At 34.2% G+C, this 27,278-nt stretch overlaps 3 protein-coding genes and 1 long non-coding RNA gene across 11 annotated transcripts in view; 1 reads left to right on the top strand and 3 right to left on the bottom strand.

The window, feature by feature from the left end:
- Positions 1–437: 437 nt before the first annotated feature.
- Positions 438–3,629, bottom strand: LOC117225883 (uncharacterized). Its single transcript, XR_004491654.2, has 2 exons — positions 3,490–3,629; positions 438–2,045 (listed from the first exon to the last, which is right to left on the bottom strand). It is a non-coding gene; the product is annotated as an uncharacterized LOC117225883 (long non-coding RNA).
- Galphaq (G protein alpha q subunit) overlaps positions 3,520–27,278 on the top strand; it is a 146,870-nt gene continuing 123,111 nt past the window's right edge. For 2 of the 8 annotated variants that reach the window (XM_076523781.1, XM_076523783.1), the window contains exon 1: positions 3,521–5,320. In XM_076523781.1, coding sequence (XP_076379896.1) covers positions 5,203–5,320 — 118 coding nt within the window. In that variant the 5' untranslated portion in view covers positions 3,521–5,202. Of the gene's footprint in view, positions 5,321–27,278 lie in introns of all 8 variants that reach the window. The other 6 variants (XM_033479658.2, XM_076523780.1, XM_076523782.1 and 3 more) reach the window with 5 other exon arrangements.
- Positions 22,361–23,435, bottom strand: LOC117225878 (uncharacterized). The gene is made up of 2 exons (XM_033479663.2): positions 22,973–23,435; positions 22,361–22,907 (listed from the first exon to the last, which is right to left on the bottom strand). The coding sequence occupies exon 2, from the start codon at positions 22,876–22,878 to the stop codon at positions 22,483–22,485; it is 396 nt and encodes a 131-aa protein (XP_033335554.2). The 5' UTR covers positions 22,879–22,907; positions 22,973–23,435; the 3' UTR covers positions 22,361–22,482.
- LOC143259812 (uncharacterized) lies at positions 24,140–24,977 on the bottom strand. The gene is made up of 2 exons (XM_076523471.1): positions 24,763–24,977; positions 24,140–24,697 (listed from the first exon to the last, which is right to left on the bottom strand). The coding sequence occupies exon 2, from the start codon at positions 24,666–24,668 to the stop codon at positions 24,273–24,275; it is 396 nt and encodes a 131-aa protein (XP_076379586.1). The 5' UTR covers positions 24,669–24,697; positions 24,763–24,977; the 3' UTR covers positions 24,140–24,272.

The following is a 27,278-nucleotide window of genomic DNA, read 5'->3' as shown; positions in this document are numbered from 1 at the left end:
ATGTACATTGATGAAAAATTTCGTCGTGCACAGTATGTACTGTATTTCGTTAATTTCGTAAATTTCATCGTATACATATAATATATGTATAAGTTGCGGTTGAATTTCTAGCGCACATCTCGTGCAGTAAGTACCAAAACCTGCCGTAGTGAAACGATTAAGAAATTAGAATTAAATCACGTTTTAAAAATGTACTAATCTAGTCTCTGTTTTCTGTTCAACAAGAAGAAATTAATTACAATGACATTGTACAGTAAAATTTTACTTTCTTCGGATTTGTACCTTTGTGTAGGCCTTTTTGATAGATTCTTCAAAGTACTTTTTGAAAGATCAGTTTTTCATTAAAAAAGCTTTAATTTAACATTATATAATGAGTATGAGAACACGTTTGACACTTGGACGACGGGGCTCGGGTCTGTTAGGACCTAGAATATGAACGTTGTTATTCTGACTTTTTATTTAGATTTTCACATGTTTGATCAACATCTACAGAAAAGCTAACGTGTCGTAAAGAACAACCTTAAAAAATATCTTGGGGAAAACTGGTAGATAAAATCATAAATTACTCTAAGTAAACTTAGTTATATTTTTGTCAGACCTTCTATTTTTGTCGGCCGTTCGAGACTTCAACAATGATTAAAATAAGAGGATGATGAAATACACTTGATTCTGGAATTATTTTCCAATTTATCGGTTTATGGATATCGTTGTTAGAAGTTACAAATCGTGTTTCGCTTACATAACACAAACTAAATAATTTTACACGGCAGGTTAAGGCAACAGTGGTACTCAATGTTAACTTTGTCACCTTTCAGGTTCATTGTCAGCGTAATACTTTCCGTTGAATGCATGTAACGATGACAGCGTTGTCTAATATAATTAATATTATTAATTAATATTATTAAGAATATATAAAAAATTTATAATATTATATCTCTTTTGGTAAACTATCTAATTATTTAATAGTAAAATAACAGATTATGAAGTAATATTTTTTAATGTAAAATGGTATTTCTTTAACATTGACCATCGAAATCCATTCGTCATTAAAACTTGTCGTATTTTCTAGATGTCTTTATCTTAACCATTGTTTACACAGTTTTCCACAGTCATGACTTAATATTAAATTGTATCACGTCGTTCAGATAAGAATAGTATTCACGTCCTCAAAATACTAGTACGTAAGTAATCCAAGTAAGTTATTCCAAAGTTGAAATTTGCGTGTTATACTCAAAGTTACAAATAAAGATACGCGTCGAATAGTGTAACTTTGAAAAAAGTGACAATCTTTGAAGCAAAAAGTTTTTAAATTACTTCAGAAAGCAGGTGTATCCCACAGTAAGAAAAGTATTTTAAATTGACAATAAGCTCTCAAGTTATTTCTAATATAGCATTTAGTTTGATCCTAAAAATACTAATCCCTTCCTGTTTTTAATATACATATACTTATTTGTAAAACGTGAATAAAGTTATAAATAACATAAAACCACATTATTTTTCCATCTAAGACGCAAACGATTATGGTGTTTGAATAACAATACAATATTTAGAAATTTTTAAGAACAAAACACATCAATTCCAGACTTCGTAGCTCCGTTTCCCAAATTTTGAGAACAGAAAAATGAATTGTATGTAAAGATTTTATAAGGTACACTAAAATACCTTGCCAAAGCTAAGGAAATTATTAATATGGAAGTGAAGAACATGCATGCATAAAATTGGTTCCGTGTATATCAAACATGTTGTACAAAGTCCGACTAAACATGATGTGCGAGGTGTAGGTACTGTGGTGTAGGTAATGCTAATTCCGGTGGCACGCCGAATTTGAAGGTTAATAACTCGATAACTGGTTATGCAAAATGATGTGCAGGCAGTGTTTTGAAATAATTCCAGGACAGATATAAGAATACGTAATAAAAAATGTAAAGTTCCATTTAAAAATTTGAATGTGGCGTTCCCAGGGTCCTCCAAGGTCATCTCAGAGTCGAACAATTATCATCGCGATGTACATACTTCCTTTAGTATCATACGACGACGACGTTCGTCTGAAACATTTTTTACATTTTTAGTATGACAAACATTATATTCTTGAAAGAAAACACAATAAGAAAAACCAACAAAACTGTTCGTGCTTTATTGAATTTACGAAAATTTGAATATCGTAGATATTCAGATTTAAAGAATACGTTGCAACAGCCAGTATTCGTTCATTCAATACTGTGTCGTCTATATGGTTCGTAATCATTCTATAGACTATTCAAGATAACATACTACGTCAATGAATGCATACATTAACAATTAATAATCAGATTGCCCGAGAAAGTATTATTCGTTTAATCGATATTGCTTACTTTACATAGAATCAATGAAGAATATGTATGTATATATGTATTTATTAATTGTACTCAATGCATAAAATCGTTTCTTGCAAAGGATATTTATGCATACTACAAAACCTGTTGTGAAAACGTCCGAGTAAAGTACATATCTGACATAGTAAATAAAAAAACTAAACGAATCCAATTTTAATAGTCGATAATTAAACTTAGAGAACAAAATATCGTTCCACTTTATCTACAAATGTTTGCGTACCGCTGAAAGACGTTATACAAAATGATATCCAAACGCAGCAACTATAAATGAAAATTATTGACACGTAGTAGAAAGTTATTTTTCCGTTAGGTAATTCTCAAAATTAAAAATAAAGTAAAAACTATGCCATGCATTATTATTATTATTACAAAAACATGATTCCACTTTTATCAATAATGCTTATTATATAAATAATCTTATATAAATAGAATCCAACTTAGCCGTACGTGTTTAAGATTCTGTTTAATTGAAATCTATCTTTAGATACGTGTATGTGAGTGAACATTGTCAACAATTTTCGTGTTTCTTGCTTTTATTAAAATCATTCATCGAAGTACATACATATGTATACTCATACATAGATGTGAGCAATACATATATATGGATATGAACAAGTGAAAAGAGAAATGATTCAGTATTGTCGATGCAATTGACGAAGATAGAGGTGAAAACACGTTGTGTTGCTTCTTGTTCCTTTACTTAACAATAAGGCTAGCACGTTTGCGATCTCGCGTATCAAAGAGCTCGCAGCTCGAATTGCTCGTAACGGCGCGGCACGGCGCAACGGCAGCCGTGTCGCTGCGAGCTGTCAGAATCGGTCGGTCTAACAGAGAGGCTCGGAGCAGAGGAGAACAGAGCATAACGGAGCATAGCAGAGCAGAGCGGAGCGTATAACCTATATCCTCGGCGCGGCGCTGTTACGTTCTCCGTGCCTCCTCCCTGGCGGGTGGCGGCCGCACCTCCTCTTTCTCGACGATTTTAATCTCGTTAGCGGACACGTGCGCGCCCCCGCGCCTACAGGCCGCTATACGACGACCTACCGTGTTGGGGCTTCGCCAATCTGGTTTGGTCTAACAGGATTCTCGAGCGACCGAGGGTTGATAAAAGGCTGCGTACCGTGCGGGCGCGGCGCGAGTCGCAGGAGGAGTTACTCCGTTCGAGGTGTGGGCGCTCGTGCAGCAGCAGCAATAACAGCAGACGACCTCGTCATCGTCTTCTATCCTCTCGTTCCCGGTTCGTTCGTTCGTTCTTTCTACGTAGCCGTCCTCAGGCTCTGTCGATTCACCATACGTTGCGTACACGTTGCGCGTGTGCGCGCATATATTCAGTGTGAGAATCGTATCTTGTCTCGCGTGTGCGATACAAGAAAGAATAGGATAGATCGAGCGGCCGAGCAGGCGAGCAGGCGAGCAAGCGAGCGAGCGAGCGGCAGGCACGGAGCAGGAGAGACAAGGATCGGCAGTGCGAATCGAAGGAAAAAAGAGAGAGGCAGCGAGAGCAAGAGCGGAAGCGAGACAACCAGCGGAGAGACCAAGGAGGGGGCAAGAGAGATACCGTGCGAGACTAGGACAAGCGGAGAGACAGCCAGCGATAGAGTGAACGAGAGAGTGTGTGACGGGGAGGCGAGGGGGAAAGGGGACAAGGGAGAAAAGGAGAGAGAAGGAAAGAGATAGAGCGCCGGGTGGTTACCACACCCAACCGCGCCGGGGACCGAGTAAACGAGTGAACGAGCCGTCCGAGAGCTCTCTCGCGAGTGGTACGCGGGTACAGCGAGGGACCTAGGGACCGACGATCGAGATTCGACGGAGTACGCTCGGGACTCTTTAGATCTCGATCTAACGGACCTCGCACTCGCGAAGTTTCTCTCTGACCGAACAGACGATCGCCGAAATCGCGCGGCGCTAGCAAACAAGGCTGGAGGAGACGTGTGTGCGCGTGTCTCTACCGCTTTCTCGACTTGTCTCGCGAGTGTGTTTTTTCATGTTACGTTGTAGTACGCGCGTGTGTGAATCCCGTGGCTCGTGGAAAGGAACAAAGGATACGGATAGCAAGTAGAAATTCGCCCGAAGAATCGGCCAGAAGGGAAGAGCGTAGACGAGAAGAGAAGAGAAGAGAAGAGAAGAGCAGGAAAGAGAACAGAACAGAGCAAAACGGAACAGAACAGCACAGAAGAGACGAAACGAGACGAGAGCAGACAAGCCACCGGCCGAGGTTCGTGGTTGTGCGTACATGTGTTGATGTGTCGCTGGCGTCGTCGAGCCCTGCCAGGAGTGCTCCGTCGCCGCGTGTACCGACGTCGTTGAGAATACGGGGATCACATCCACGTTTACGTCGCCGTCGCCGTCGTCGTCGTCGTAGCCCTAGCTATCGTCGTCGTCGTCGTCGTCGCCGTCGTCGTCGTCGTGGACAAGTGGTTGTGAAGCGTGCTAGTGACTGTAGTGCTGGTGCAGTAAGTCGGAAAGAGTTTCGTTTGCGTTTGCGTTTGTCTTTGCCTTTGCGTTTGCGTTTGCGTTTGCCTTTGCCAGGACGAGAGGGAAGGAAGAAGAGAAACCACGAGGGCGGCGACGAGACATCGTCGCTTGTTCGCGGTGGCAAGGTAATACCGACACCGAGGATACCGTGCCCATCGAGCCCGCTGTTGTGTACGACAAACCTCGTCGCTCAGCAATCACTCGCCACCACCGTAAATCGCTCGTTCCCTCTCTCCCTTCCTCCCTCCCTCTCCCTTCTCCTTTTCCTCCTCCTCCTCCTCCACCTCCACCTCTTCCTCTTCCTTCTCATTTTTCTTCTCTGTTCCTCCTCCATCCGAGGATCCTGCCGTCCTGAGCCATGGCGTGCTGCCTGTCGGAAGAGGCAAAGGAGCAGAAACGTATCAATCAAGAGATTGAGCGGCAACTACGAAAGGATAAGCGCGATGCCAGGCGGGAACTCAAGTTGCTATTATTGGGTAAGTCGTATCTTAATCGGTAACCTATACGTAACGTTTCTTAGAACGTGATATCATTTTTTCCGATAACTACACTCTAATACGCCAGCGTATCGCGGAACGCTATCTGTCTCGGTCTCGGTGCCGGTATCTCTATCGGTATCGGTATCGGTATCGTCCGGCTTGGTCCCAGTCCCGGCCCCTATCAAAACATCGGGTGTGCCGCCGTCGCCGTCGCGGCCGCCACCGATTTCTTTCCATTGTAGCTCTATGATCAGTTTTCCGCTAATGCCATGTTACATAGTTTCATTCACGCAGCTTGCGAATCTCGTGCCTCTCGGTGAGATCGCCGTTCGTGTTCTATATCTAAGACTGATCGGAGAGTGCGGTTGCCTCAATCTATATAGCTGGCGTGCGCTTGACAGCTCTCGACCATACTGTTACACGATACTAGAACTTCCTACCGGCCCCTATACACGTCGCTGCGTTTATCGAAACCTCGCAGTTTTTCGTCTCTCTTCAACTCGAATGACCACAGTCTTATTGTTAGTGTTCACCGTGTGGAAGAAAGTCATGCGCGGCTTTCGAAACTGCCGACTCCCCTACAGGTTATTTCGCGTAGATTACACATTCAGCGAATTTTCAAAAATTTTCTATATCTGGTGTGTCTCCCGCAACTAATCTCTGAATCTGTATGCAATCATTTATATTTATATTTATCTCAATTTTGAATAGCTACACGATCATGCATAGAATGTGTGTACCTATATGTATGTTTATGTATAGTATAATACGTGAATATCCTATTGCGTTTTACATATGTTTTCAGTGTGTAATTGGATAGGTTGTAATTACGTAAACAGCCGCAATTTAGTTAGAAGCAAATGTTTATTTTACCGACATATTCTTTGTCGATAATAACCAGTGAATGGACAAACTATGTATTTAACACGCAATCAAATTTGAATTTCTTTCAAGTCTTGAGTATAATGTAGTTCGCCCGTTGTCATATATTTCAATAGTCGGGCGTGCGATACTTTTAAAATTGCTTAAAATTAAATTTAACATGTAGAATATTGAGAAACGATGAAAGTTTAATTGGTTCCTAGAACATCTAGCGTGCGTTGCGATCTGATTACCTTTTCATACTGTATCTGCTCCAATTTAAACTTATTAACGAGTACATTAGTTATATATACTTTAACGAGTACATCGGTTGCTTTGACGAATACATTAGTATTTACGAGTACATACGTTAAAGCAACCGCAAGGAATTGCATTAAAATAGTTTTTAATCTTTGCTTCTTCGTCGTAAACGATCCTTAGATGTACATATTCGGCCATTACACATTAAGTCGAACAATCTAAAAGTAACGTTTAATGATAAACAGTTTCGTTTTTAATTACGATGATATTGTCATTTGCAAATATTATATTTGTCATCTCTTTATTTATAATAATTATAATGGAGTAAGTACTCCGTGATTTGTGTTAGCGATGATTAATTTCTTAATCGAAGCTAGATGAACATCAAAGGATCGTATTGTGCTCGAAGGCGTTTATCAATTGCGATAATATAACCACAGACGTGTACTAATTTTTTTTGCTACGTGCGATCGTGCTACTTTGCATCGTGTTTTTCATTTTGCTTTTTTTTCGTTGCAAGCAGATGTTACACGTTACTCCTTCTCGGTTTTACAAATTATGCAAGTATGATCGCCAGTGGGTTATGTTGCAAGATTTTTATTAGCTGTTCGATTTAACACGAACAATTAGAATTCTTTATCATGTTTTTGCAAGCTTTTCGTTGGAATGGTATAGTAATTTAACGAGAGTAACACAATATATTTTCGTCGTCTAACTACCTACAATGATTAAATCTGTTTTCAACGTTCTAAACGGCGTTGCTATTGTATGCGTATCTGTCTCACGATTATGCATAGATTTCTTGGGCTCGACGGCGTGTAAAAATGCGAGGTGAGCGTTTTTAGAAAACTGTTAAGATATTAAAAGCCGCTTTATTATTATCGTTCACCGTTACTTTGTGGACCGCCGATTGAATGGATCGATTTTCCCATAGGAGAAATTATCGCGGTACGATTTTATAACGTCTAATATCGTCTCACTTGACATTATGGTAATTTTGCAAAGTTATATTGGATGAAAAAAATATGTACACATACGGATACACATACACATACCATATAACGTATAAAATATGTATAACAAATCATTTTTTCTAAATTGAAACTCGCTTCGGAGCTATGTGTCATCGTTAATCTATATCAGTAAGTAAATGATTTACGATCGGGAGAATCTGTTCTAAAATTAGTACAGTTAGCGTGAGGCTCACATTGATCTTACGTGTACTCACTTTTATATCTTGTCCATCTACCTACGTGCTTTGGATATTCATTACGATAATATAGTAACTTTAGCTTGAGAACGAAATTTGCAGATCTAGTTTGTGGTTTCTAAATCATGTGACTATGTGAAATTCTTTACATTTATGAAATTTACTGTTTGTTGAAATAAACAATGAAATTCTTATGAATCTATCAAGCCGTTTTTTACGAAATGATTTTGAAACTACTTGTGACGTAATATTTTCTATTAAACAACTACTTGAAGTTGTGAAAAAGCAACCAATACAACGAATACTCCAAAAACGCGTTTGCTTTCTTTCTTGATTTGACTCTAGTATGACGACTTTATTGGCTTTAATTTGATAGTAAAACGATGAATAAGATTCCGTAACGACTGAATTTTGCTTCTGATAAATTTGAAGCGAGCTGAGTATTAATATCTGTTCACACGATAGACAATGTTCGACGGGAAAAAATTTTCAATTGGAGTACCCCATTTAAAGTGGTTTTCGCCCACTGTAAGCTTTGTGCGGTTCACAAAAATATCCGACGAAAATGTGTTAAGATAAACCATGACTCATCTGTGACTCGTGCTAGGTGGAATTTATATGGGATCATTTTCAAACAATGGTTTTAAATATTTGGTAAATTAGGTAATAATATAGGCACGTTTTTGATTCTCACATTATATCAAAAATATGTATTCTCTACATGTTGTATTCGCACATATAATTTATATTCTCAATTAAATATATTTAATTATATCTTGTGTATTTTACAATTATTAGATTTTTAAGGAAAGAGCACCACATTTTTCTTTTATCGTACAGCTTTCGATAGCTTAAAGTTTAAAACTTGTCAAAATTAATCCAAAGGCGACCATCGATCGATTACTTTTAATTATAATCTATATTTAAAATATAATGAAAAGTAACACAATCTTTTTTAATAAAATAACGTTTGGAGTAAATCAATTAATTGTAGCAGCTTTACATGATGAATTTTCAACTTTGGAAAATTGTTGGCAAATTTGATTTTGATGTTAACCGCGTTTTGCACAATGAAAAAATAGTTTTCGTAAAATACCTGTGTTACTAAAATTTCGCTATAATTTAATTGTACACCGATATATGTACATATGTAGAGACATCCTAATCCCATAACCTTGTTGCAGCAATTTTTTTATGATCAAATAATAGTTAAAAACGCATGGTATGGATAAGGGTTACAAAATGATAACAGTTAATAGTAACCTCTCTAAAAAATCATTGATTTAGGCAAGTTTTGATCAAATAGTCATTATAATGTCAATTAAATCGCTATGCTACATAAATAAATATTATGAAAGGGTTTCAGTGCTTCAACGGTATCACTATTTACCAGAAAATAACAGTTATTAAAAAACGTTTTGTGAAAAATTCAGTAACGAAATCGTGTTTATTATTCAAGTTGAAGCTAGTAATTGCGAAATGTAAAAAAATTGTTCCGAAATCCATATGATTAAAAGATTTCGTTTTTTGGTTATAAATAACAATTACAATAAACCGAAAATTTGTTTCGTTGTCAATAATCGGAATTGATGACGGAAATTCTATTTCGGGCACTTTAAATAATTTTCGATGATGGAAATTTATTCCAGTTATATAACGGTTATCAGTGAATGTAATTTTGTTTTGATCTATTTTTGGAAAATTTATTTTAATTATTGACAAAAGTTGTCAGTAAAAGAAATTGTATTGTTTATTACGCTATCAAATTGTTTTGTATTCGACTAAAATGATTTCCAGTATTTACGCCAAAGCAGTGCTTTGTTCCTCGAATTGTAAGAATTGAGACAACGAGGATAAACACAACAATGTTGTGCTAAGATATATGTATAAAATTTAAATTACTGTAAATTTTTAGTAGAAATTTAAATTGTAATTAATTTTAAATAGGGATAAAATTAATTATAATAGATTTTTAATATAAAATTTAATGTATACGCTACTGGATAATAAGTTAGGGTTGTGGTATTTATACAATTCACAATGATACACATTGTTCTCCGTAATACTGAACTTCAGTGATATAGTGAAAACTTTAATAATTAAGGTATATAGGACATTTGATCATTAGACATTTTTAATCATTAGACGTCATTTTTGACGTCTCTCTTTGTTGCGTAGATTTACTCTCCAATAGTGTCAGGCAGAATACAAAAAACCACGTGATCGGTGGTGATGGCGGTGGGGTACCGTTGCGACTTAACTTGAGAAGGGGTTTAGTTCGCAACGCAACCAACGGGAGGGGGAACCGATGCGCGTGCAGCCGTTATACGAATGCGAAGCTCCGTGCGTGCGTCGGTTTCCCCTCCTGTTGGTTGCGTTGCTAAGCAAACCCTTTTCTAAGCCAACTCGCAATGCTCCCCTACCGCCGCTGCCGCTGCCACCAGTCCCGTGTTTTTTTTGTATTCTCCCTGACACCACTGCTCTGAAGTATTGATACGCATTTATGAACCACCGCGTATAATATGTGATTGAAATACAATTTCTCTCACCTATAACTATTACGGACGATTTAAATAGAATTTCCGTTACCAATAACTCTATAAACAACCCAAATCAATTTTCTCATAGATAACTGTTATAAACAACTGGAATAGTGTTTTCCTCGTTCATAACTGTCATGACCAACTCAATCGAATTTCCGTTATCAGTAACGATTATGGATAACGAAAACAGAATTTCGATCACGTATAACCATTACTTATAATTAAATTGTTATGGTAAAAGTGGTTAGATAAAATACAAAAGTGTGAAAACATTAGAAGAATTTTGAAATATTGCTACATTAATGTTAATGTATTAAAACTATTGAAAGAAGAAAAACATTTTTAACCCATATATATCTCTTACAATTAATGCAGACAATTTTTATTTTGCATAAATATCCAGTCTACTTATAACTAACAACGTTTTCATGAAAGTAAACAGTGTTACGCAATGATTCTTTTTATATTGATTGTGTCTGCTATTTCCTGACATTTAAAAATTCTCTCTGTATTATGGTATTAAAAATACTTAGCTTACAATTAGGTAATTAAGCGGAATAGATCCACATATTTTTAAACACCCCTTTTTTGCTTTTATGTAGTCGAAAACTATTTTGCTTTCGGCAGATTACTCCTTCTGAACTTTTTCAATTCTTGTTGACCAGAAGTGCTGATATCGAAATAAAAAGTTTACGAATAATTTTGAACCCTGTAAGGAATTTTGTAAAATGATTTCTTTATTAATATTGATCTAGAGGTGTAAACTCGTACCTTGAAGTCACGATCATTCATATATTTTTTACACCCTCTACAAGCTGCGCAATAAATCTCGATGGGACGTGCTCTGCTTCAAGTAAATTTACTCATTATCCTTTTCTACGTTCGTATCCGATTGAACTTGATCCTAGTTAACCCTCATATAAATAGCTAATAGTTTGTCAGAATTTCAGAGATGACGTGTTCGACGAACAGTTGATGATTTCACAATATTCAATAAAAATGGATTGTTGTATGCATTCGGAGACATTATAAATGTTTATGTATGCGATGTGTCTGCACGTATACTGTATACAGTAGTATTCATAATTTGGTTTATACACGTTGTTTTTGCTTTGTGTTATGTTTGCGTCTACAGATATTAGAAAAATCTGTACTGTCTACATCTTCTTGTCAATTATCTTCACGTTCTCTAACTGTGAAAGATACAATCGGCCTTCTTTGGTACTTTCACAACGCGTCGTTGCTAGCAGTCGGGAAACAACATGAAGGTTCGAACTGAGTACAACGTTGATACAACTTTCGCTTCTACATTGATCGTATTATTTTTATAAAATTGTTGCAAATTGATTATTGATGCCCTACAATTGAAACCTCATTAATCTCGCGTTAAAACTGTCATCACTAGACTGCGGATTTTATGATTTTATGGTGAAAATGGGTAAGTGATATTTAAAAAAATGAAAATCTATTAATTTCAACTTGTTTTAATTATTTTAAAAAGAAACCAAATTCTACTTGGCTTTTATGCCACGCATTAGATGCAGACAATTTTTATTTTAAGATCCGCAATCTAGTTGTCGCATGTTGAAATTTATTTACCGCCGTGAAAGCTAAGCATGTTTTTGTGTACACAGATTTGTTATTAGTTCCACTTATAGAGAAATTGCGAACGCAGAGTATTTATTTAATCAATTTCGAGCGTTCATATGTCTCTAACATGTGACCACCTACTTGTCACCAAATATATTGTTCCTCAACTCGTGTATAAATAATTTAAGAAAAAATGAGGGGACTATATTTAGAATTTCGCTATTTTATTCAACATTAACAAATTTTCAGTATAAATTATACCACCCTATAAAATCAAGCTAACACGTATCATAGATTTTTATTGAATTGAAATATAAATAAATACTGTTTAAAATGCCTCCATAAAATTCTTTGTTTAGTCTTGTTTAGATATCCTAAGGAAATGTAATTGCAATTGTTCATTGAAAGAAAGAAAGGTAAATAAAGGTATTATTTGGTAGTATAATCGAAACCAGACTATTTTGAATATTCTAATCTCTATATAAATACGGTTTCAACTAAATACAAGGTATAATGGCCGCGCGACAAGTAGGAGCCCTTCAAGCGAGTCCCTGTACATCTTGAGTTCGCACGGGACACAAACGCTGTGTACAGATGAGCGGCGAGATAAATTCCGCCTAGAATGATCCGCAACGTCTCTCTTATCGACTGCTTACTGTATTTTTAAATTGCATCAGTCCGCATGTGTTTGGTTTCATTTCTACGACTAATATATATACTACCATTACTTTATTGGCAGTAATTAAAAAAAAATGCAATATAGAACTCTTTATAATGTATTAGAGAATAGTACATTCTACTTGAAAAGTTTGAAAAATTGATTTCTGTATTTTCATATTGAATTAAAGTTATGAGGCATATTCCTTATATTTTCCAGAAATTAAATACAATTAATTTTGTTGAAACTTTACAGGTTTACTCAGTAGATATTTTTCTATAACTGTAAGTGAAATTATATTGGTAAATCAACTTTATCTCCTTTCTCTGGATAATAAAACAGGAAAAGTTATAAAATGAACGCTTCCGTTTCAGATAATAACATTTCATTATCTTTAACGGCAAATAAATAATTCCTGTCCATGACTTTAACCGCAAACATGAATATAAGAAAGATCGGATCTCACTTTTATACCACTTACCTTTTGTAATTTTCATATATTGTTACATCAAATTAATTTTAGTATGAGAACAAACATTGTGTAATCAAATGTAAGAAACTGCGCTGTGAAAGGATGTTTTCATTTTTGTGTTGAAAATATCGTAAAGCTAGACTAAAACATTGTCTCCATATTTGGAAACCCTGATACGAAATAATGAAAATGGTGCTATTGATATTATTAAAGTTCATAAGTTTATTATTTTACAATATTTAGTACAGACATGATATGTTTTCACTTATTATCTACACATAAACGTAACGCAGCATAACTTACATTCTACTTCTTATTAAAAAAAAACACTCGCGTCTTTCGGCGCATTATTTTAGTTTCGTATTCTTTTTTGTACCTTCGTCGTCTGCAATTTGTTATATTAACTTCAGTTCATGTAATTATATCTTGTTGTTCATAGCACGCAGTACTAAAATTTTCTCTAATAATAGCAACATTTGTATTGACTTGGTGATCGGAGAATTAATAACACACTAATAACAGAATAAAATAATATACAAATTCATAACGATAATAACGATAGAACTATATGATGCTAATTACATACGAATACAAACATAAAACAAGTATTCTGAATTATAAAACTAAGAGTAATGTTTTATAGTAGCCGCTCGATAACTACTCATTCTTGGACTCTTTCAGGAAACGTGTACTTATACAGCAGCCAATAACACGTGCGCTTTTCTTGCGGTTCATAAATTCACCTTTTTCGTTACACGAATCCGTGTAAAAAAAGTTTAATCGCGAAAAATGTACATGGTGTCTTCGAAATCATGATACAGGACGTTAGATGGTAAGTCTACGAGGAACGGAGAAACGAATGTTTCTGTGAATGATACTAGAAGTGAAAAATTGGGCAAATACACGTGCTATTAACATTTGAACAACAAACCTTTTTCACAAAAAATATGATCGGTACGCCGTGGAACATTTATAATTTTATTTGTTAATCTTTGTCAACAGGTTTTTCAAGGTACTTTCTCTAGGCACGTTCATTTTACTGAAGAAATCTTCATACAACATCAGAGAATTTTTATTAAATGTCACAACCTAGATAATGTAGTACTTACATACTGGGTCCAAATAGACCCGAGCTCCGACGTAGAAGTGTTAATATAGGAGCCGGCGGATGCGTCCTAAGAATTAGGTTAAAATCAAACGATAAACAAAAAAGTAAAAAAGATAGAATTAGAATGCAAATTCCGCATTGCCCGCAGTTGAAGTGTTAATCTTTTTGTAGTCCATATGTGGTACATGTGAGAGTCACATTATTAAATTTGTGTTATTTATGATAAATTTATTCCACCACAATTTCTATATGATTTATAGTGTGAATATTATGTAAGCACAAATAATACATACAATCTGAATGGCGTTCGTACAATACGAATATAATATTATTTTATTATTTATTTATACATAATCCATACTTTTAGGTTTTGGATGACTTTCGGGTACAAATCTTCCTTAATACTTAACAATACTTAAACCTAACATCTAACATAAATCTTTACCTGTTTATTTCCCCATCTTTCATATCATCAACCAAAATAAAATACAAAAAACAGAATACAAAATTACAAATAAATGAACATCCTTCTAATACATAATCTCAATATTTGTCGCAATACGAATGTAACATAAAGCCTTAAAAATAATATATAATAGTACAGTTGAATCTCAAGGGAAGAATTAAAATCTTCGAGAGAGAGAGAGAGAGAGAGAGAGAGAGAGAGAGAGAGAGAGAGAGAGAGAGAGAGAGTGTTACAGATGTTTTGATGAAAATTCATCTTACGGAGGATTTGTACAGAAGTCCATAATTTCGTCTACCTTTTTCGAAATAATAGAAAGAGTGCTCGTAGGAATTTCAAATTTGGTAACGATATCTTCTTTTTTAATCCTTTTCTCATTGCTTCGATCAGTTTCATTTTATTATCAAGCGTCAGTGTTTACTTAACATAAGAACGAAGGAGGTAATTTCGACTGACGTGACTGACTGCGTTCGACTGACAAAAAAAAACGATTATGTAGTTTCTGTGGACATGGCACGTGACTGAAAGGGATATGGCTAGCGTTGTCTTTTGTTTTGCAGCATTGGAGAGAATTCTAACAGCTGAAATAATGAAGGTAGTGCCGATCGATTGATTACTGACACGAGTTATAGAGGTAGCGAGAACAAAAGTTTGATTTGTAGAAGTAAAACTTCGACTTGTAGAGGATCTGACAAATTTTTCATTCGAGTTATAGGGGCAGAATGTATTCGCACTTGCGGCAAATAATTCGAGTTAAAATTAGTTCTATTTCGATTTATAGAAGTTTTTACAACGCAGCGGAATGAAATGAACAAAATTTTCATCTTACAAGTGATTTTCGAGACTGTAGTACAAAACTGTAGTACAAAAAATTGATATTTTTTTTATTACACTTTTTCATTTTGGTGAAAAAAAAACAAGCTGAAATGGTGCGAAAGGTACGAAATAATAAATAAGGTACGAAATCAGATGACTGACGACTTTTCAAATAAAGTTTTCTTAAAAACAAAGCTTTAATTATATCGATAGCGCTAATTAATTTCTCGTAGGTAGACGACCGTTGGTGATTGTATTAGGATACGCTTCTCCGTTCGAACAAAACGATCTTGCGTAGAATTGCGTTGACGATTTTGTATAATAGAGCATCAAGGTATGTTTCAGGAACATAGGAATAATTTATACATAGTGACCCATATTCGTTTGAAACATTTTTTAGTATTATCGACGATTTCGAAGATATTTGACTGGATCGATTTAAATGGGTCATCATATAGACATCATACTAGCCTCAACCGTGTTTTCTCTATTGTAAATACATATGCACTTTTCTATCGATTTTTTCAGTCATCCACTACATTCTTCCAAACAGAATTTAAGACGCATTGTTTAAATATCGCAACGTTACTATAGTCCTTAGAGATTTATCATATTAATTGAAGGAATTGCGGTTATCTTATTTTATATCTACTGCCTCTATCTTTTTTTAAATTTTCTAACTAATGGGTAACTTCCTGTATATATTCAATAAATAAATAGGTAAATAATAAGAATGCGCACGATTGATAATAAAATTCGCATTAAAAAGGCGAAATAATAAGCTGGAAGTATTCTTTCGTAGAAAAATTGGCGTTGAGAAATTGTAGGTGGAATGCGCGTCTCTACTAGGCCACGTGGCAAGCGTGGTTGTAAATAATGTTTTTAGAAGCAAAATTGGCGTCGATTGATAGGCCGTCTCGATGTCTTTAGTTGCAGAGTTCGGTTTGGAACCGTAGCGTTTTTGCAACTTCACGTTCGACTGACTTGACGATCGCTTTGAATCAAGGAACACGCTAGCACGATGTTACATATGATATATATACATATACTATACGTGAATGTACAGTCGCTGCGGAAAGTATTTCGACACCTTGTAAAATGTAATAACTTTTTCAAAAAACTGAAAAATTATCTTTGTTGTTTAACTGAGCTTATAACGAAACTTTAAACAATGCTTTTCCTGGATTTGAGATTAACTTATTTGCATGTTGAAAATTTCATCGAAATCGCTTATCACGCGATTCGAGCTACAAGCATCGAAAAATGTCGATATTTCCAGTCTTTTTACGGTCATTGGTCACAAAAATTATGAACAATTGCTATTTTCGCTATCTTTAATTGTTTGCAGCTCGTAACAACACCGACGAAATTTATAAATTATCGAAATCTAAAAACTGCATTCTTTAAATTTTCGAAATATTATTCCGGATGAAAACGTTCAAAAAACTAATTTTACTCATTGTTCGGTAAACTAATCAGTCTAACATTACAAACAGATTCAAGACAATTGGATGAATTTAAAAAATGCTATTGCGCTCTAAGAAGGACCAACATACTTTCTGCGACGACTGTACGTGGTACCGTCAGCTGAAATGTTTAAACGATTATAATTCGATTGCGGATTTTTTATGGAAAATAGAAATTGCCTGCATTAATTGTAAATTATAGAAGCTACGTAAGTGCCGATACAACGTTTAGTTACGATTTTTCGCTAACAAAATCGATGATCATTTCGTTTATGTTGCTAACAGACGAGAAAACTTGTGCCGCTCACTACCTCCGTCAATTGCTGACATTTTCGATATTGTTAGGGTGAGGACACGCAGAAGATTCGAAGTGGAGATTGTGAGCATTCTCATGAGGGTAGTATGCGTTCAACGCCACTTGTAAATTTCACCGTTCACATTTAATAGCACACTAATGTAGAGTAATGTTTAACGGTAAAGGTGTTCGGCAAACGAAATATACAGATGTTTGATTCCCATTTTTTTTTCAGTCCTTCGATATACGAATGTACGTGTAGCTACACATATATACATATGTAGTATACATGCTTATATACAGTTAATTAATGCCAACTGTAGTCAATAAATAAAACAATAGACGAGTGAGATCGGATGTTATTGTTTAGATAGGACAATTTCCAGCTTATTCGTGAAAAATTGGTATAATAACATTTCTCACCGATAGAAATACATCGAAGAATCGATTAATAAATTTAAAATTCATCCAGTACTCCAGTTAAAAAGGTTGAATGATAAGTTAAGAAAGACGGAATGATTTTTCGTGTTGTATCAATCAGTGTATACAAAAATACATACGACTCCGTTGATGATAATAAAGCTGGCCTTGAAATCTCCGAAACTTCTCCAACTGCCGAAGAGTTATTACCGCCGTATTACATACTTCTCTGAGATACTGAAATACTTCTGTTAATAAATTTTCTTCGTATCTCCAAAAATAATAGAGATATTCAAGTGCTAATACTTAAAGGGCCGCCCCGTATATTTAATAATTCAAATATATTGAGCACTGCAGATTGTATGACGATAAATTTTGTGAAATAGTTTGTCATTGGACAAGAAAATTTTTCACGTAAAATATGTATGTATAATTAGCTTAAATTGCGAAGGTAAATTGATGCATCTTAACATGTGGCAAATTATTCGAGTTGAAGTACGGTTTTGACTTTCTAGAGGTATTTGCAGCCGACGGAGCAAAGAAATGAACATAATTGTTCTCTTATAAAGATATTCGACTTATAGAGTTTCGATAACAATACATATCGATAGCACGAGAAACATTACATTCCCTAATTATATATATTATTATATCTAAGTACTCCAGTTAGAAGTAAAATAAATGTTATTTAGGCTTGTTCCTATAATAGTTTGAGGCTGTCTTCTGTGTTACCATCTTCACAAATATGAAATAAGTAATTGTTTTACTTTTGTAGGTAACTATTTAGAATTTTAAGAATTTTAGGAATTGGTTTTAATAAAATCAATCTTATTTATTTATATAAATAACTTAGATTAATTTAAAGTATCAATCTAGAAAAATTAAAATTGTTATCGTTTTTGTTCTTGAACATTAGCTTTTGCAGTTGCTTTCCTATTGTGATTAAAATTATAGATAGTCGTCTTTTGTTAAATAGAGGTTTTTCAATTTTTCAAACTTTTGAAATTTGAATCGATCCAACACGAAAGGTTATTGAGTTTTGTACTTTGTGTCTTATTAAACAACAACAGATTCTTTTGTTCGCACAAGTAAGAAATATTCGTTTGTTTACAATGTGCAGCACTTGTGCATCTAGGAACTATCTGCTGTATTATGCAAGCATCATGCACAACATAAAATCAATATTTTAAACCTTTACCGATAAGAATTTTTTTCTATTGTATTTTTCGACTCTCCTACGAATTTTATTATGCATCGAAGAGCTAAATATAAGCGTAAACTAAAGGAAAGTCTTCTGAGAACAATGTTCAGTTGTATTATAAATTCGTCTCGTTTTTTCTACTTAAAAAATGTTAAAACATGAGCCATATTGAAAGGATCTATGAAATAAGGGCGTTTCTAGCAAAATCGTGTTTTGAGATACTTAGTATCAAAATTTGATTTCGGTAACATTCGAACGGTGGACTTTTTTGACAAAAATATAACTAAGCATGCTCAAGATCATTTATAAAATTTTATTTAGCAATATTGTTTAATATATTTTACTGCTTCTAGATATAAAGTTGGTAATTTATTGACATAGGAGCAGTTGAAAGCAGAAATGGTATAAGTCAAAAAAGTTAATTAATGGATAATGAAGGATGAATTAAAAGTTTTACAAAATGCAATAACAAAAGATTGTTACAACTCTTTTATGTAAGTCACTCTCAAGCTTTAACTTAAACTAATACAAAAAGATTAAATATTAAATTAAATATGATTTAACCCTTTGAATGCTATGGATGCATACGTATATGCGTCTGATAAAAGCTATTGATGTGAATTTTGTACACATGTATGCATTCAACAATTGTTTCTATCTTACACAGGTTGCCCCATTTTAATCATTACATGCGACTATCTCGAGAATTATTCGTTATTTGAAAAAATGTTTCAAACGAAACTTCTTTTATTTCGAAGGGACATGATCCAGTGACATTGTTTTTTTTGTGTTTGTGTACGTTTGAAAATCACCATTGGTTTTTTAAAAATAGAATCATATAATTTCTTATGCATGATTCGATACACCTTGGAATTTTAAATAAAAATGTATTAACTTATTTATGTTGAGAAATTATCACATTGGGAAATATTTTAATTAGGGTATATTATACAGAGTACTAAACGTACATTGAACTTTAAGTTCGAATATACAGGGTGTCCAAATATTATTGTGCAAGCGGGAAATGAGAAGTTCCTGAGGTCATTTGAAGTAACTTTTTCCTTAGCGAAAATGCAATCCGCGGCTTCGTTTACGAGTTATTAATGAAAAACATTGACTAATGAGAGGCGAGATCAGCTGGCACGATTCCTGGTGCCTTCTCATCGGCTCTCAATAATACATTATTCGATGGTTAATTTTCGTATTTTGCTAGCCTTTTTGATTAGAAATTTTCAATGCAGTTCACGTCCGATCTTTCTTAGTAACTTTGTTCGAGAAAAATTTTGCGGAGAGTTTCAGATTTTTGTTTAATTGTAATACTACTTTGTTCTCGTTATATCCAATAAATACAATCGTGTCAAAAACTATATTAACATCTTTTCAAACTGAATAATTGTTTTGAAATTGGTCCAAACGACTAGTCCGATTAGTTTTCTAGAGAATGACGATATAAAATTTTGTTTAGATTGCAATCGATTGGGATGAACAAAAAATAAAAAAATTGTTTCCTCAACTTTTGTATCTGTGCCTACAACAAAAAATTTAAGCAACGTGTTTCGATGGAATTTTGAGCATGTATAGAAATCACAGAATTCTACAAAATGCATTTTTAAATTTTCTTTATAGCTTCACATAAAAATGTTGGAAAAACGAGAATTTTTTATCCTTTTATATCATCCCAACCAATTACAATATTCGAAAATAATTTTAGAAAAGATGTTAATGTACTTTCCGACGCGAGTATGTCTAATACGTACCGCTATTGTATCTGCACGGAGTTCTGCGACTTTTACAAATGCTCGTACGTAACCCGTTCGTATGATCATCAAATTTTCTTCAAAGAAATGGCCAGCTTTTATTTATTATTTTATACTTTCGATTCTCCAAATTCTAAACTTTCCAATTTTTTTAGAAAAATGATATCGAGAACTTCTGGACTCGGGTTATGGTCCTGATATCTTGGTCGCGCATACTCTGCGCGCATACTCGGCGCGGTACACGAAATAGGGTTCCAATCTGTACTAGCTGCTAGGATGTCTCAGGGAGTCAAGAAGAGCGCTAGCGAATCAAACAGGGCCCAAACTTGTTAATAGAAAACTAGGGGATAGTTTGGTTCTGTGTATACATGCTCCAGCTGCCGAAGTACTTTCCTAATCTAAAAATGTTCCAACTTCACGATCTACAGTGAGTAACGCTAATATTCGGACACCTTTTCAAACACGATTACTTTTCGAAATTGGATCAACTTAGTTGAATTTTTCTTTGAAGATGTTAAACTTAGCCGTTCACTAGACGAAGAGTAAAAATATTCATGTAAAAATTGCAATTGGCGGGGTTGACAGAAAAAAAAGAACGTGTTTGTAATTTGTATGCATACTGAAAATGTCAACGAAATCAGTTATCGTTATTATGGAATACAAACAACTTTAGATTTAGAAAATTGGAGATCTTCACGATTTTCGACCATTTTACCAGTCATTGTCTAGTATACTAGTCCTACTAACATCTAAAAAAAGTTCAAGTCGTTCAAACCAGTTTCGAAAAAGTTATTACGTTTTAAAGGATAGCGAATATTAATGTCACTGTAAACGTCAAAATATTTTGGTCTTCAGTTCTTTTTTCGAACTAGGGAAATGATTAAGAACAAAAAAAATAGAAAAAATATTATTATTCCATTTTCTTTGTCAGTTCAATCAATTGTGATAGTTGAAAATGTCATTTCGTTTTAAAAGGCGTCCGAATATAAACTTTACTCGCTGTGTGGTGCATCCATACACATACACAGTGCATCAGATTAATATTTAAAATAGAATATCTTTTTTTAAATGTAAACGAAATGCATTCTTTTGAGATGTTAGAGGGATTAGTTTACTGGGCAATGTCTGCAACATTTGAATGATAAGGAAAATAAAAAACATTTTATCTAAGCTTATGACGAAACTTTAAATGACATATGCTAAAAATTTCATCAAAATCGGTCGCCATTGTTGTCAGTTACAACGGACAAAAAATATTACATAGAACTGTTAGAAATCAGCAGATTTCAGATCAATATGTATACACGTTCTGAGATTTACAAAATGAATTTTTTGAAATTTTCGTTCTTGGCTCATATAAAAAGTTAAAAAACTAATGCTTCTTGTGTTTTGTTGTTATTTCAAGGAATAGCAAAGTTAAAAACAGTGAATCATTATCGCGTCTCTGATATGTTGAACGTTGGCTGTTTACAATTGTGTATGTCAAACGTACACAGAAGGAGATTCTGCTGTTTAACGGTAAACTACTACGGGCAGCTACATATGTAGAAAATTTCCTAGATACGAATAATTATTTTTCAATATCGATAAATAACTGCATAACCTACGTTCGTGGTGTTTGTTTTCTGAAATGAAAATGTTGTGTTTTGAAAAATTAATCGGATGCATCAGGAGGTAGTAGTAACAATTATAGTTACCAGTAGACTGCAGATTTTATGCATTTATAATAAAAATTACTAGACGAAATAACAAATAATGAAGATATGAGAAAAATTAAATAATAATCTACCACACTCCTCACTTCATTGAAATCACCAAAATAGTAAATATAATCTCATTTACCTTCTGTTCGTTGTAATTAATCTAGACAATTTGTATTCTGCACAATGATCCGCAGTCTAGTAATCAGTATCTGGTTTCATTTATTTCAGTCAAATCGCTCCTTTTATTTATTAGAAATCAAATATATTCACGTGTGTATTTTTGCAGGCTTGACATGCACACTACATATGTACGCGCTTCCTCCCGCTTGTTCGGATTACTCTAGTCGTCTCTCCTGACCAAATCCTACGTCACCAATATCCACATCGCCGACTTCTAAGCCGCTGACTTTTATGTCACCGACTTCTACAATGCCGAATTTTGAGTCGCTGACGTTTACCTCGCCGATATTCAATGTGCCGGTCTTGATGCGGCCTATATGCACTTCGCAGATCGACACTTTGCCGACAGTTACTGCCTCCATTTTCATGTTGCCAGTTTTTTGTTCGCGGATTTTCATGTTCTTAACTTTCATACTGCCGGTTTTTATGCGACCAAGCTTTATATCGCTAATTTCTACCTTGCCGAGTGATAGGTTGCCGAATGCTATGATGGGGATATTCAAATTAATTGCACCTTCTCCGTATGGAACAATGTCTTCAATGTCGCTCATCTTACTTCAACTATACAGCTGCCGATATTCTAGAGAAAGCAGAAGCACTCAATTCGTGAAGTTGACACGCACCGAGATATTACATCGGACATACCTGTTCTTCCTCAAGACGTGCTCTTGATTTGCCCGCTCTATTACTTCTGTTTGCTTTCCCCGCGGATCGTACAGCCCTTGCTCTGTCGAATCGTGGATTTTCAGGGGTTTTTATACATGCGCGTGTATTTGCCGCCTTCGTTAATGTTCACGGTCGCGGTTGACGGCAAGTTCGTGTTCCAACATCTCCGAAATAATCGCAATGTGTACATACAGTAGCCAACGACATTATTCGAACATTAATGTAACGCGTTGACTTCTATGCCATATATTTAAATAAATATAATTTAAAGAGGAAACATTTCTTATGGTATATTGAAATAGAGTATATAAATGGCAAATTACGTCCTTAGCGACGCACGATTCCCCATCAAATCGAACGAGGTTGGATTCGAATTATTATTAAATATTCACGACTTCTTGTTTAAACAATGCTTATTGCGTACGTAAAATATGCCGTACATAAATGACAAAGAATTTAATTACACAAATTAATAATGAAATAATATGCATATATTATCCTCTGTAGAGTATATTCATTGTATGTTTCATACACAATACACATTACTAAGATCTGCGAAACGCATTTTTTTAAATTTTCATTATTAGCTCATATAAAAAGTTAAAAACCAATACTCTTTATATTTTGTTGTTATTTCAAGGAATAGCAAAGTTGAAAAAAAGTTAGTCAGTATCGCGTCTCTGATATGTCGAACGTTGGCTATTTACAATTGTGTATGTCAAACGTACACAGAAGGAGATTCAGCTGTTTAACGGTAAACTACTACAGGCAGCTACATATGTAGGAAATTTCCTAGATACGAATAATTATTTTTCAATATCGATAAATAACTGCATAATCCAGGTTCGTAGGGTTTGTTTTCTGAAATGAAAGTGTTGTGTTTCGAAAAATAAATCGAATGCATCAGGAGGTAGTGGTAACAATAATATGTTAGTCACCAGTAGACTGCAGGTTTTATGCATTTATAATAAAAATTACTAGACGAAATAACAAATAATGAAGATATGAGAAAAGTTAAATAATATTCTACCACAGTCCTCACTTCATTGAAATCACCAACAAAGTAAATATAATCTCATTTACTTTCTGTTCGTTGTAATTAATCTAGACAATTTGTATTCTGCACAATGATCCGTAGTCTAGTAATCAGTTTCTGGTTTCATTTATTTCAGTCAAATCACTCCTTTTATTTATTAGAAATCAAATATATTCACGTGTGTATTTTTGCAGATTTGACATGCACACTACATATGTACGCACTTCCTCCCTCTTGTTCGGATTACTCTATTCGTCTCCCGTGACCAATTTCTATGTCACCAACACGCACGTCGCCGACTTCTAAGTCGTTGACTTTTATGTCACCGACACGTACATTGCCGAATTTTACGTTGCCGACGTTTACATCGCCGATATTCATTGTGTCGGTTTTGATGCGGCCGATATACACTTCGCTGATCGACACTTTGCCGACAGTTACTGTCTCCATTTTCATGTTACCAGTATCTAGTTCGCGGATTTTCATGTTCTTAACTTTCACACTGCCCATTTTTATGCGGCCAAGCTTTATATCGGTGATTTCTACCTGGCCGACTATTAGGTTGCCGAATTCTATGATGGGGCTCTCCAATTCTCTTGTAGGTTCTTCATATGAGACAGTGCCTTCTGTGTCGCTCATCTTACTTCAACTATACAGCTGCCGATATTCTAGAGAAAGCAGAAGCACTCAATTCGTGAAGTTGACACGCACCGAGATATTACATCGGACATACCTGTTCTTCCTCAAGACGTGCTCTTGATCCTGCCCGCTCTATTACTTCTGTTTGCTTTCCCCGCGGATCGTACAGCCCTTGCTCTGTCGAATCGTGGATTTTCAGGGATTTTTATTCACGCGCGTGAATTTGCCGCCTTCGTTAATGTTCACGGTCGCGGTTGACGGCAAGTTCGTGTTCCAACATCTCCGAAATAATCGCAATGTGTACATACAGTAGCTAACGACATTATACAAACACTAGTGTAACGTTGACTTCTATGCCATATATTTAAATAAATATATTTCGAAGAGGAAACATTCTTTACGGTATATTGAAATAGAGTATATAAATGACAAATTACAGAATACTTTCGTTTTAGTATGAAACGTTACTTACATGATTGAAGAAATATAAAAAACAATCGAATTTTTGTGGCACATACGTATTCGAATGCCTTATGGAATTAAGTTGTTAAGTTAATATATGCTTTTCAAATTTTTATTATTAATTTAAATATCTCTATTGTTGTTCGTGACCAATATGTTTCAAAAAGTTTGACATTTTAAAAATTATTTTTTATTTATGATCGATGTCATTTTATACCTTTATTTTACGTGATTTTATGATTTGTTTATAGTACGTGGTTTGTTGTTGCAACTCGTATGACTGAATCCACTTTATGGGGATGGACTATAGTGATAGATGGACTAGATGGACTTAGTCATGTCTAGGGACCTGGGTAAATATAATTTGCTATCTTAATTTGTTAATACATCTGAAGAAATTCGTAAAATCGGTATGCATTTTTGGCTCATTTAACCGCTAATATTGATCTAACATAGGAAAAATCAACGAGATATGCATTACAATTTTATAACTTTCTTCAGATGCATTAACAAATTAAGATAACAAATTATATTACATATTTTATAAGGCGTTTGAATACTTACGTGGTTTGAAAATTTGATGTTATATTTTTTTAATTATGAAGAGAGATAACGTTTCATACTAAATCGAAAGTTTGTTGTATTTTGTCATTTATACCGTGAATTATACCGTGTATATTTCTTTAATCATATAGCATAGAAGTCAGTTATACTAGCAGTTATACTCACTGTATGTATATGCAATTTGATGTTGCAACAATTTTTATATTTACATATATCGTAGTATAGTATATAGTAAATACGTATAAATTTTCTACACTTTCAAACATGATCGCAAAAGTTGTGGTCGGTACTTCCCTTATTTTCGTGGGAATATACGAAAAGCTCCATTCATGAATAGTGTTAGATTAGGATTTCAAAATTTGCTATTAATCAATTAGCCGTTGCAATCTCTTTGAAAAGTGTAAAAAGTACTGTAGTTATACTGTATATGTTTGATTTTCTTCATGGTTCGAATTCAACACTTTTATCAAATATATTAAATTATATAAAGAAAATCAAAGTATAATATCCTTCTTAACCAGTTAGCTAGACTAAAATTGTTTTGAAAAATTGTAACTTGGTGGCATGATAAAAGAATTAAAAAATATTTTTCAACTTTTTCATTTGAGTTTATAACCAACTTAAAAAATGCATTTTGTAGATCTCGATCACTTGTATAGATGCTGAAACTTTCATTGAAATCAGTTCACGTATAGTCAAGCTACAGCTATGGAATCATATAAAACAGGCCTGTTTTTTGGTTGCAATTGGCAAAAAAACTGCGGTTTTCGCGGTCTTTAAATCTATAAAATTCTTTTTTCTAAATTTTCGTTATGGGCTGAGATCAAAAAAGTTGAAAAGAATTATCCTTTAATTCTGTTTATCATGCTAACCAAACGCAATTTTTTCAAACAATCTTTTAGTTTAGTAAAATAATCCTTCTAACATCCCAAAATGATTTAGATCGCTTAGGTCAATTATAAAGGAATTGTTCTATTTTAAAAGGTGTACGAATACTTTGTACATCGACTGTATCGTTTTCGCTTGGCCGCGAATCTTTATGTGGAATACAAATTTTTCAGTAACTTGTATTAAATGTAAGTTAAATAGAAATGTATTTTCGTTGTTAATAATTTTAATAAATTGAGGATTATGTAAAAACATTTATAAATGTTTCTGCCTGTATTAGTTTGATATTTTCCCTGATTATTTTTATGTCAAATAAAAATTTCCTGCATCGATTGCAAGAAAAATATAATATCTATAATATTACATGTTACAAATAATACATTTTTTTTAAATTGCTTTAATTTTTCTACAATCTTAAATTTCTACTACTTAATTTTGCCATAAGTGCAGAAAATTCGTTGTCTACCTTATTACACGTGTTTAATATTGATGTGTCTCTGTCTAATAAAAGTAATGTATAATAACGCATAGAAATTATCTGTTACAATATTACAAAATTTTCTTAAATTCGTAGACCTTTAGTATGTTAAAGCAAAAAGTAGGTTGGATAAAAATGCGTTGAAGACTAGTGCCAAATCTCAGAATAATCGATAAATTAGGTTTTGATAAATCTTTCGTATCGATTTCCGAAATATC

Source organism: Megalopta genalis, chromosome 7, assembly GCF_051020955.1.
Source record: "Megalopta genalis isolate 19385.01 chromosome 7, iyMegGena1_principal, whole genome shotgun sequence".
Taxonomy (NCBI): Eukaryota; Metazoa; Arthropoda; class Insecta; order Hymenoptera; family Halictidae; genus Megalopta; species Megalopta genalis.
Note: the sequence above shows the minus strand (reverse complement) of the source record. Positions and strands in the feature narration are given on the sequence as shown.

What these genes read in the sequence shown, in the direction of transcription:
- LOC143259812 (XM_076523471.1), bottom strand. Translation starts at nt 24,668, where the DNA reads ATGAGCGACACAGAAGGCACTGTCTCATATGAAGAACCTACAAGAGAA.
- LOC117225878 (XM_033479663.2), bottom strand. Translation starts at nt 22,878, where the DNA reads ATGAGCGACATTGAAGACATTGTTCCATACGGAGAAGGTGCAATTAAT.